The sequence below is a fragment of the Sinohyriopsis cumingii genome, unplaced genomic scaffold (assembly GCF_028554795.1).
Source record: "Sinohyriopsis cumingii isolate HCF-2022 unplaced genomic scaffold, ASM2855479v2 utg000622l, whole genome shotgun sequence".
NCBI classification, from domain to species: Eukaryota; Metazoa; Mollusca; class Bivalvia; order Unionida; family Unionidae; genus Sinohyriopsis; species Sinohyriopsis cumingii.
Window position 1 is genome coordinate 3,762,929 of NW_028315918.1, and position 13,104 is coordinate 3,776,032.

The window sequence follows — 13,104 nt, forward strand, 5'->3', positions numbered from 1 at the left end:
TCACGCGATGACGTTGATATGTCAAAAATATGTTCGTTAAAATATTGATTTAGTTGATCTAGTTGTTTTTTACACTCTTGATTGATTTCCCGAAAATATTCAATAATATCACTCCGATCAAACCTCACATCATATTGCCACTCCCCATGATTTATAAAAGACCATGCCTCAATATCTTCGCGAAAGAAAAACTCGCCAAGCATCGATTTACTTTTTAAAATACTTAGAAACACATCGTATGATGGATAAATTTGATGATAAAATTGTCTATCCGTGACATAATCAGACTTTTTCGGTTCTGGTGGTATCGGTGTTATCGGTGGTGATATTTCAGGCCATCCTAGCACGGATCTGATTGAAGATTGATAAATATCAACGGCATAATCAGGCGAGTTTATTTCAACCGTCGAGGACAACGTCGGCTCATGAAGGTTTATTGATATTTTTGATTCTTTTCCCGTTATTGATTTTATTCTACGCGCAAATTCCTCACCGATCTCTTCAATCTGGTAACTGCCGGTTGGTATTCCAACAACAACCCAGTCAGGTGTTCCATCGGATTTGTTCTTGTTAGTAAATACAAGCGAATTATTTGCTGGTGTACCATTAAATGATTTTGATCTGATATTTGGCCAGCTGTAATATACTCGTAATTGTGCTAGTGCTATTTCTTTTACTGGAATTGCAATAGGAAAATTAACACTAAATTCAGGATTAGTTGAACTTACCGAGATCATCGTTATCTTTGGCGGAGTTGTGTTGGTCACGATCTGCTGGAGTAATTCTGTCATTATTGATACTTGTATCTTTAATACCTTCATCGTATATTTTGGTCATCATTGAAAATTCGAAATCAGATATAATTCCATCACTGAGACTCGCTGATAACAACGAGGATAATTTCGAGTATGCTACCGTCGCTGTATGTAATTTTATTTTGTAATCGGATAATTTTTCGTTCGTACAAGTACATATTTTTTTTGTGATGATACCAAGCACACCTGCAATAGTTGTTGCTGCTGAAATACAAACAGTTACAGCTACTGGTGCCATCGTTGTCAACGCTGATAATATTACACCGGTTCCAGCAACAACAGCGGATACTGAATAAACAATCACATCAACGATAACCAATCGTCGTCGATATTTTTTTACTTTTACTGTATATTGATCGACCTGATCTTTTAGCGCCGCCTGCCATTCACGCGCTTGATTGTATCTGTATTGTGCACCGTCCATATATATTTTTATGCCGTAACCAATTGAGGTGTTTCAGCTACAAATTCCAAACACCACCAGAAGGATGTTGCGGTTAATTTCTTATCAGCTGCTTCCAGAATAAATATTTCTTCGGTTCCGCTATTTAATACAACAGATACAACCCCGGAAAACCTGTCTGTGGAATGACGCCATGGAAACGTTGTAAATATTTCAAATTTTGCAGCACTGAACACAGACAGCCTGTACACGCCAGTGACTGTTGCGGTATATTTGATAGTATTATTTTGCTGCGACCATGTTGCAAATCCAGATGATACCGTGCATACGATGTTTGTGATATGCCCGGGAGTTATTGCAGCTGGAATTTTAATCAAATTGGTTTTACTGACAATCTCAGGAATTCCCGCTACGATGTCTTGCTGTGTTTGTTTGATCGTGTCTAGGTCAGTTTTGATATCAACGAGTTTCATGTCAATGGCGCGTGGAGTACCGAAGAATTTATCTATGGTATCATCGGTTTTTTGAAAATTTCTTCGAAATCTTCCGAAAGTTCCTGCGTGAACGTCATACTCAGCCCGTAACGTGGATAATTTACCGTCTACGGTGTCGACGTATTTTTTTGTTGCTGCGTCTTCGTCAGATGTTGGATCTCTTAAAACTACTATTTTATTTCCGTTCATGCTAAGTTCACCTGTTATTGTGTCACCGGTGTTTCTCACGCGATTAGCAACACTTTTTGCAATTTCATCTCTGATGGTTGCTAATGATACACTTGAATCTCTGATTCTACCACCGTCAGTAAACACGGGAATATTATCTGTAACTGCACCAAGTACTCGCCGGACTATATCATTCCATTTGATATTGCTGGTTTTTAGTTTACCATATCGATCTTGAAAAATAACAACCTCATCTGGATCAACTCCAGCAAAGTTCATAATATCAGCGAGGTCATCTTTAGTCGCATACTTTGACAGATCAACGTCGGATTTTATTTTCTTAACGCGTGAAGAAGATCTTCCGTAAATGTCAACCATTATAATAAGATCCGTTGTTTAAAATGCTTTACGCGCAACAAATCGGTTGCTTGTATAATCGTGCACGACTTTATGTGGCGGCTTGGATGATTTTGATATAGCGTCGAGTACATTAATTACTTCACGGCCGCATATTGACGGATCTGTCATTGTTTGTGTGGGTAGCGTTGAATACCAAACTTTGGTTGTTGCATGGAGTGGTGCGACATACTTGATAAATTCAACAGGTGGAGCTAACCCGTACGAATCAAAATAAACAATTCCACGCGGATCAACCGCGTATGATACCCAATGAGTACCGGGTCCGGAACGTTTGTCAAGATTAATAATACCTGTTTCTAGTTTGTTTGGTTGTTTCGGTAATTGATCTCGCATAAAAACACCTCTAAAGGCGGATATTTTTAATTTTTTAGCAGCATCAAGTAAATCAAAATTTGATGCTGGAACGTCTAACGAAATGATCCTGGAAGCCTTAGGCCTCTCCCCCAACGAGATCCCGGTAATCTTAGACCGCGTCCCTTTTTTTTGTACCCCTTCCCTGTTGCTTTCTTTAGTGCCATTCCAGCGGCTGTTCCAACAGCACCTAACGCGGCCGCTTTTGCTACGGCTGGAGCAGCTGCAGCTATTAATGCCGGAATGGCCGCAAGTAGTGGGAATATACCACCCGTTTTAACCATGTCTTTGATGGCGCTCGGGGAGAGACGGAATTGAACTCCAGTTTTTGATTCTAGGGCTTTATTGAAATGTTTAATCTGATTATTTGTCAACGATAATTTGTTTGGACCACCACTAATATGATCTCGTTTTAGTGATATTTTAGTTCCGCATTTGTTGGCGGTTTTTGATTGAAGCTTTTTTACCTGACCCGGGGTCAGAGTAACATTAACATGACTATACGACATTTTTATATAAAATATATTTTTCTAAATAACACGATTAAAGATTTTCCACCGGTGCATCAACGACCCTCATTCGACCACTGCCACCTTCAAGTAACATGGCCTTGTCGCTAAGTATGACCGCGATCGCTTTGTAGGCGCCGCGAACAATTGGTGGACCAGCTATATCAGGAGGAGGGTTAGTAACATGAGCTCGAAAGTGTATATCAACAACAGATTGTTTGGATAAATCAAGATGTTCTAGTGAAAAATAATAAATTGGATATAGACCTGTAAAATCTAGTTGTGATATTTGCAAGCCGGTATCTATATTTTGATCACGTCCCATGAATGACATTAAACGATGATATGCGCGCGCTACATGATTTTGAACAAAATTTAGTTGTATATTTTCTGTTGGTTCTTGATGTCCATTTATCCGTAAGGAAACTTCATTAACTCCAAGGTTATCAAATATCATATGTGAACGTTGTTGATTATTCGTCCGAGCATTATCTTGTAGTGCAATAAAAATATGTCGTGGTGCAGAAACACCCTGTTGTGATGCTATATGCCATGTAAATAAACCATTAATATTGCTTTGAGCAGCATCTGTGGTTACTGTTAACCATGATAGCAATGATTTACCACCTTGATCCATAAAAGATAGTAATTTTTGTTCCTCAGTAATAGATGGAGTCATTACTGGCATCCACAATGAAAGTTTTGATATATTTACTTTACCAGCATCAGCAACACCAGCACCTCGCCAGATTGCATCATTATCATTACCTTTTCTTACGAGCACAATTGTGTGTTTAGCTCCAAAGATGACTTTTCTAACATTTCTGCAAAATCCAAAGATGTGTGATAATGGAATTGCACACGAAAAATTTCTATCATTTCCTGACAGCGCTGATCGGCGTGTTGCAAACCCTAAGTTGTAAGTCGGGGCAATATCTTTTATGATGTCAAAATCAGCACCTGGTCTAGCTTCACGATCGGGGTTGGCACCTTCTGCCTGATTAGCAACAGAAGTATCCTGTGGTGTGAGTAACTTGATATACTGATTATGGTTGGCGTTGTCGGTGATATCTTTAGCGAACATCATTGTTGGACCAGCTGATCTTGTAAAGTCGTCAGAATATCTCGCCAGACCAATTATTGTTGTAGCAACATCAACATCCTTCTGAATTGATTCAATATTTTTTCCATCAATCATGTATGTGGCGCTATCAAACAGTGCCATAATTCCGTTGTTGACAAAACCAACACGCAGATTGGCACCATATGCCGTATCATCCCCCTTTACAAGTGTACCTTCTACTTCAATAAACGCTTCAGCGGGCAAGAAATATCTACTTGTATCATGAACCTGTAATTCGATTCTCCCCGGATGATTTGGTTGTCTTGCGTCATAAGAATAAAACTGATAATCACGTACTGACTCGTACTTAAGGACAGGTGCCTCCATATCAAATGCTGGGTCTGATTCGCGCCTGAACATTTTATTATAGTTACCATTTTTCCAAATGATGATCATCGTCGACGAAGACCGCTTCCTGCTATTAAATTTGCTGTTATATTTTTTTCTGCTTCTTCAGATATCGCCGCTAGTTTTTGATTTGCAGCCTGATTTATTATTTTACTTACGTCTGAGGGCATCACCTCAGTACTTGCCAGTTTCACCGGTGGTTGTTGTTTTCGTCGCAATAATCGTGCTAGTCTTTCCTTGATCGCCGAGAACGCCTTACCAGCAACATTGACAATTGCACCCGGAGCTTTATCACGAACAATATCAATAGCCTTCATCGATAATTGTTTTGCTACAGGTGCTACTTTTGGAGCTATCCTCGTGAATAATCCTCGAATGACATCACCAAGTCCATTTCCGTAAATAACACTATAGATTGGTAATCGTGAGTTTACCGCTCTAACCTGTGTGGGTTTACGATGATTATCATGCACAATCATCTTATTTTATTTACCATTTATCTAACAACTAGTCATCAACGAGCTCATCAATAAGTTCTCGGTAAACGCCGATATCCATGATGCCACCTTGAAATAGTCGCCGACAAATATCAGCTGCTTCATTGGTTATTTCTGGTGAATTATTTCCAGCTCGTTTTCCTCCTATGAGAACTTCTAACCGTGATACATCATTGATGATATTATCAGGACAAATAAAATTATTTCCCAGACCACTGCCAGTAGCTCCTTCTTCTTCTGATTTCTTAAATAGTCTTAAGGGTGATCTTTTCTTAAATAGTCTTGAGGGTGATACTTCTTCTTCTTCCTCACTTATTGTTCTGAGAGATTTTGGTTCTTTTTGTGCAAGATACATGTCTATTTTTCTGCGATAATCATTATATACCTCATCACTAGAGTAAACTCTATCTTTATTGTAATATATACGATATATCCATTTATACCAGATTTCAGGATCACTAATACGAGTGGAACTAAATTCAGGTCTTAAAAGTTCTCCCTTTTTATCAAAACTTGCAACTGCAAGTTTTGATAACGTATCAATATCCTCAATTTCTTTTATGAACTTGATACCCGCACTAGTAAATTTATTGCTCAGCATAATCATTTTCCCTTCTTCTGATTTTGTTGATTCACGATCTTTCATATCACCTATCTCAGCACGAGGTTGTCCAATACCTTCAAGTATTTCCTCACCAACAGGTGGAGGTTGAGCTGCAGCTATTTCCCTGGCTATGCCAGGTGGAAGGCCTCGTAAAATCTTTTTTGTTTGTTTGGTTCTTCTTGCTATTTTTTCAGCCTGCAACGCAGTTTGTTCTAATACCGGAAAAATACCCTTTTTCTTCTTCTCATCTTCCTCCGCAATATCTCCCCATATAGTTTTTTCAACAGCCGCTGAAGCTTTCTCAGTAGCTGCAGTGACGGGTTTAAACAGTTTTTTAGTGTCCTCTTCATACTCAACTTTTGATTCTTGCTGCGCTTGCAGATTTTTTCTAAATGAGTCTCTGACAGGAAGAAATTTTTTAATTGTTTCTAATCGTTCTCGTGCTGTTCTTGCAGTATGAGATTCTGGATGTACCATTTTATTATAACATAATAATTTAATTAATATCAGCAGAAGAGGAATACAGAAGTTTGATGATATATTATAAACACAGAAAGAACATAAATCCAAAAATAGAAAAACCACCATCAGAACTTGAATATTACTTGAAACATAGAACAAATTCCGAAGATTCAGATGAAGATGAAACAGATGAAGATTCCCATGATTCAGATGATGATTCCCAATATTGATAGCAGCAGAGAGGGGCGTCTACGGTTCTGTTTGGGACAAACAATAATCGTAGACGTGGTAATTGACCTCTATGAGTGGTCACTATTTTTTTTGGTAAAACACAAGGGTGACCATTCCCCTAAGTGGTCTGTTCACCCTCTCTGCTGCTCTATTTCTAAGTCAGTTGGCAAAGATTTGTTAATATATTCAGAAGTCATTGATTGATATAACTGAATTGTTTTTAAAAATTTGCTCAACTGTTTCCAGATCATTAAATTTCAAATTGTATTTCTATTAATTTCATTGTGAAGCAAGTGAAATGTTTTCTAAAGATTCCACATTGTTTTCAAGGTATGTAATTGTTCAAAAAGAAACTTAATAGTATTAGTGACATGGAGATGTCAAATTTGGATCATCTGTGTTTGATTTTGCTAATGATGGCAGTTGAAATTTCTCTGATGAATTGGGTATCCTGTTTCATAAACATGAAACTCCTGGACTAAAAGTAGAGGTGTTTCAGGAATTCTGGGCCTGGACTTGCAGATCTGGTTTAGCAATCAAGATAACCAGCAACAAAATATTTGTAAGAGTTTCTTCCCTTCCCAACCTTTTGATTTTTAAATCTTCTGAGGCATTAACTTTTTATAACTCAAGACACGGTACTTTGGTGCAATAATTGACAAATATAAGTATTTTGGTTTTTTATAGAGCAGTTTAGAAAAACTTGAGAGTTTAGTTCTGTAGATAGTTTTTATTGTTATATCTGTAATTAGCTTTTTAATTTTAGTAACCTGTTGTTGCTGTGTACTGAGTACGTTTCTGAGCAGAAAATACCCTGTCTGTATGACAAGAATTGTAGTCCCATTAGGGTGAACCAGAAGATTCTAGTAGAGAGGTCGTCTAGTCCAATCCGCTGATACCTTGTCCATGCACACTCTATGTCATTCTTTTTCCAGCCAGAGCCGTTACAAGTTGCTTAAATTAAATGTCATAGAGACATTGCCTCGGCTTTATGTTTTATGTCACAGTTTGAGTTTTGTTCTTATATGCATCATTTTTGCATTGATGGAATTATCCCAATCAAAAAAATTTTGATTTGTTTTTATTTGTTTTATTACAACAACAAATCTTCCTATTTCACTTTTTTTTAAATGTGACTTGTGCTATATGTATTAGTCTCAGAAAATCAGGTTGCACACCATTTTTTCCCTTCTTTTGTGTGTTTAGTTATTAATCATGAGTTCATTCTTTTAATTATTATTAAATCTTGCTCCTTTTTATTAGCAGTCTTACCAAACTGGATGTTTTGCTAAATTAGTCATTGCCAGTTCTCAAAAATAAGGCTGCTCAGCATCGTATTTAGCTCAACATCATATTTAACTCTCCAGGTCATTGGTCAGAAGAGCTTATGGGATGGTCCATCATGCATTGGTCTTTTAACACTACTCCTTCTAAACTACTTGGTGGTCCTAGATTAAAACTGTTGTTTGCATATCCATTATGGGAACCACAGTGGCCATCTTGAAAATCTTGTTATTGCTACTATTCTGGAATGAATGGTCATATCACTATATCAGTATAAGACTTCTTGTAATTTCTAGTTGGTCTGAAATAAATATGGTGCTAGTCTGAAGTCCAGCATGGCCACCACAGCAGCCATCTTGAAATCTTATGGCAGCTTCTCCTGAACAGAATGAAATATTGCTGTGGCGTTTTTCAGACTTTTTATGATGGTCTTAAATGAACATGGTACCAATCTGACATCCAATATGGCTGTCATACAGTGGCCATCTTGAAAATCTTGTTATCACTAATCCTCCTAATGTAGTCATATTGTCATGAGGTTTTTGTGAAAAGTGGCTATTTTGGATGGCTATATTAACATAGGGTTTTCAGCAATAGACCTCTTATGATACCTAGGTGGTCCTAAATGACAATGGTGGCATTGGAACATCAAATGCAGCTGCGATGATGGCTGTTGTGAAAATCTTGTCACTACTCTCCCTGAATAGAGTATCATTATGACATGGGGTTTTGACCAAAAGACTTCTGGTTATGTCAGCTTTGTCTTTAAGAAAACCTGACATTCAATATGCCCACCACAGCAGCTAATTTGAAAGTCTGTTTATCATTGAAGAATATCATATGTGGCTTCAACACTCAGCAGTTAAAAGGAAGTGATGGTTTTATCTTGAATTCTTGGAAATTGTTTCAGACAGTAGAGTGTCAGTCCCTTCTAGGGACTCTGGTTAAAAATTGTTTGGTGTATTTACTGCATTCTCATATTTAGTATAGGGAGGTTATAAATGGGTGGAGAGTGAGTTGGGCCCTTCCATTAGGGATGAGCATCACCTTCTCCATTCCATGAGAATAGAAAGCGAGTCGTTAACACCCTTATTTGAAAGGAGGCATGCTACCATCTCTTTACCACAAAGACAGAGATAGAGTTGCACCTTCCGCTCAGGTAGGAGAATCACTCTTTCATCCCAAATGGCATAGAGTGAGTTATGCCTCCACCCCAGCATGTAATGTGGGAGCATCACCCTCGATTACACCAACAGCTTGGTGCTGGCTGAAAGTTTCTTATGTGCGGATCCTTCCACCCCCATATTGGTTGGGGGGGGGGGCAGCAACATTTCAGTCCCAATGTCCCATTGTTGATGATGCATTCAAGCCATCCTGATAAGCAGAAAGCTCATATGTAAGTATCCATTCTGTGGAAGGGTCTGATGGGGTACCAAGTACCAGGCATTGACTGGTCACTGGTCATTGACTAGTCACCAGTTATTGGAAGCCCCCTTTGATATGGGGATAAGGATTGGGTCAAGTCCTTCTTCTTTTCAAACTGCAGTTTCATCTCTTTGGGGATTTAGAATTGGATATACAAATGCCAGGATAGGCATCCCCCCTCCTTTTTCCTATAATTCCACAAAATTTCAATGGTATGTCTTCATACACTAGTGTCACTACAATTCTTTCCAGCTTTGAGAAAGTCTCTTGGTCTATCTCTCAACCAGACATTTTGTTGCTCATCACATCGGTATGGTTAAGGTGCATTCCCAAAGGTTTAGTAAGGATCAGAACTTGTTCAACCAGAAAAGAGAATATTTGACAGAAAAAGAAGTGAGAATCCCCCCTACCACCCGTTCCTTTCCAAATAAACCTCCAACTTAAGTAAGTATTTTCCATGTGGACATTGACCTGCCTCCAAGTTTAAACCAAAATCTTTAGGATAAAAGGCTTGGTCACTAGTACCCATAGTCTCATATGCTGACCACTTTTCAGCAGCATTGTTCAGCCTGCTGAGGGTAGAATCTATGTTGTGGAGCATATCCACTTTGTGGAGATGTTGCTCTGGACAAGTCTGATGTCTTACTATAACGCAGTAAGAACCATTTGAGGGCTGCTTCCATTGAAACAGAGACTATCTTTGGGGGGCTCATACCCTCCTTGGCTTCTCAGTATCTCAAACTGGCAATACCTCTCCATCGCATCCGCTCCTCGAACTGGTAGAAAATTAACCCAGAGGAGGGACCTCCTGTCAGGCACAGGTTCTCGCTTCCACACAAAACCCCACAAATTATCCAGCTGTTTTTACCTTTTGATGGTCTGCATGTGAGTTCTATGGTGCCAAGTGTTGAATCTTTGGGGATTAATGTAGTAGGAAATGTGTCGATCCAAGCTGTCCTTCTATGAGTGCAGTGGCTGATTTTCTTCAAATCTCTTTCAAAGAGAACAATGCTCAAGTCCAGTGTCTTGCTTGCTAGTATATAGATGGAATCTCTTGCATCTGGCAGTCTCTAACTAAAGCCCCTATGAACCATTGGGTGAAGCTTCCTTTGGGAACCTTACCCTTAGGCTTGTTTTCTTACTCCTCTTTGTGTCTCGGAGATAAACAAGGGAACTTCATAGCCCATTCATAGACACAGGCTGTGCGAGGTTCAGTGGAATTATGATCCAGTTTCATTCCTTTGCCAACAAAGCATATAACAAGCATCAACTTAAGTTGGTTGTTCCAAAGCCATTAGAGATTCCATTCTCAGTTGAATCTGTGCTGTTTATAATCTAGTTAGATTTTTGTGTCCAGTTAGAGTTGTTTGTTCTTACTTGGCAGCTTCTAAAGGGAGAAGAGAGGGTAGGAAACAAACTTCCTCCCCACATGGATTTGAAGGTCAGTTGTGGGATCATCTGCTGCCAAACAAACTGACTAATTCATCCATGCATTAACAACAGGTTTTGTATCACTGATATTAATATGCTATTTTTGGAGGGGAGATAACTGATTTTTATGATATAATACTTACCTGTTTCATTTGCCATCCCCCCACCTCAATAAATATCCCACTAACTTAGGTTTTGTCCTAAAATGAATGAAGGACACTGTGTTTGGGCAAGGTATCTGTGAGATGGACTAAGGGCGATCTAATGTTTTAATGCGAGAATGAATTCTCATCATGTGGTTGGTGTATTTTCCACTTGAAAACTATCAGCTATGCAGTAGCAACTGGTAGGTATTAGCTTTAACCCTCCCATAAAACCCTCCACATATTTGGACTTATTTTTAGAAACTGAAAGATGAGATGACAGAGAAAGATGGTGAAGTGAACAAGGTTAATGAAGAAGCTAATGATATGCTGAACAAAGCACCCTCAGGTTCCCTCCAGGATCTTGCACGCTCCCTGATGCGCCTTAATGCTCTGTGGACTGATGCTTATCAGAGAGTGGACCACTATTCCAGACTGTATGCAAATGCTGACAACCAGTGGAAACAGTTCAGGGGTAACATTTAGGCTCTAAAATCAGAAAGTAGAGAAGATTTTTTTCAGTAACCTGTAACCATTCATTAGCACAATTTTGTTATAGGTACTCCTTGGCAGGAGGATTGCCATGAAACATTGCATACATATTCATCTTATGGTCTAGCTGGTCCTAAATGGAATCAAAATTTTGGCCATTGTGTGGCCATCTTGAAAATTTTGATATTACTATTAATTCTAAACAAATTGTTGCATCAACTTGGGACTTTCATTAAACAACTTCTTATGATCTCTAGTTGGTCCTAGATGAAAAGGGTATGATCTGACATCAAATATGAGGTACCATTGCAGCCATCTTGCATATCTTGTCACAACTACTTCTTGTAAATGATGGTTGTATTGACATGGACTTTTAACCAAAAGACTTATTATGATGGTCCTAAATGACAACCACCATTGCAGTTATCTTGAAAATCTAGTGTTACTTGTCCTGAATGGATGATTGCTTTGAGATGGGATTCCACTACAAGACATTTTGTAATATATAGTTGTCCATACAAAGTTGTCAATATTACACTCTTTTCTATCGAAAATCTTGTTAGTGCTATTCCTGAAGAATGGATTGTTTTATCAGCATGGGATTTTTACTAAAGAGTTACTTATCATTGATTACTGGGAATTATTTTCAACCAGTCAAGTGTCAGTCCCTTTGAAAGATTCTTTATTTTGTTTTGAAAGCTAGTTAAATGTTGTACAAGTTCATATTTAATTCATTCATCTGGTTTCACGTGTTCTTGATTGTTCATGTCGTAGAATGTCACTTACTATAAATAATTGCAACAGTTAAACAGCCATAAATGTCTGTTGTGCAGAAATTACAGATTATTGCTCCATTTGCTGATTATATGATATCTTATTTGTGTTACAAGTAGATTCATCGTGTCGTATATGAATCATATTTGTTGAAGAGTATTTTAGATTTGATTCCTTAAGATATTGGATGATGGGCAAATCCTGTGTTTCACTTTATCCTGTGTCTTAAATTGACTTTTATGGATTCAACATTGTTTTAATGAAGGAGTTAGTAAAGTCTATTCAGTGCATTTACATCAGGAAGTCTTGTGCATTAGATATGTGATACATTTTTTTCACACACTTGTTTTTGAAAGACTTTTAAAAATTAAATCAAATTTGTTTTCTATTATTTATTATTAAAAAGACCCAGTTCAGGTTTAATTACCTTTTCTCTGAAAATTTGAATGGGTTATGGCTTTGTTTACTTTGCCCTTAACATCTGGAAATGTAATTATATCACATTTGGAAAGGGGGGACCCCTGTTTTTTTTTTACATTATTTTCTTGTTTGTTATTTATCAATTTATTTACAGTCAGATTCATAGTTACTTGATTTTCTTTGAAGCTTTGATGGACGAGGAACGCCTCTACCTGGACAAGCTGGAACGCAAGGTCAGAAATTCATCAGGAATGAATTCTGATGCGGAGGAACTTTCGGAGCAGTTTGATGTAAGCCTCACAAGGGAAAACTCAGACAATAATGTGATAATAAAGTTTCGTGTAAACATAGTTTTATAGCAAGCAGGCTTGCAGAATGTAGAGATGCTGGAAGTGTGTATGAGTGTGCAGATCATTTTTATGAATCAGTGCAATTGAGGATTCTTGTTTTATTTTTCCTTCCATTATTTTATTCAAAATAGACTTATTTTGTTTTTTATTTATATTTTTGTTAGCGATGGTGGCCTTCCACAGTGATCTTTAAATCTGTTAACAGAATGTAAGAATACAGCATGTTGTTACTTTTTCTCACTTTGTATTACACAGTGTATAAATTTGTTAATTCAGTGTTTTGCTAATAATTACTTTGAGGCTGTAAGCATGATATTAAAGAATTGCCATTGAGGGTTGAGTATACAGAGATGATAATAT

General features: G+C 37.9%; 1 protein-coding gene across 7 annotated transcripts in view; it reads left to right on the plus strand.

The window, feature by feature from the left end:
* LOC149773699 (dystrophin-like) overlaps positions 1-13,104 on the plus strand; it is a 494,817-nt gene that overhangs the window by 131,424 nt on the left and 350,289 nt on the right. For all 7 annotated transcript variants that reach the window (XM_089946224.1, XM_089946223.1, XM_089946219.1 and 4 more), the window contains 2 exons: positions 10,970-11,183; positions 12,581-12,684. In XM_089946224.1, the coding sequence (XP_089802350.1) occupies positions 10,970-11,183; positions 12,581-12,684 (318 nt within the window). The remainder of the gene's footprint in view (positions 1-10,969; positions 11,184-12,580; positions 12,685-13,104) is intronic.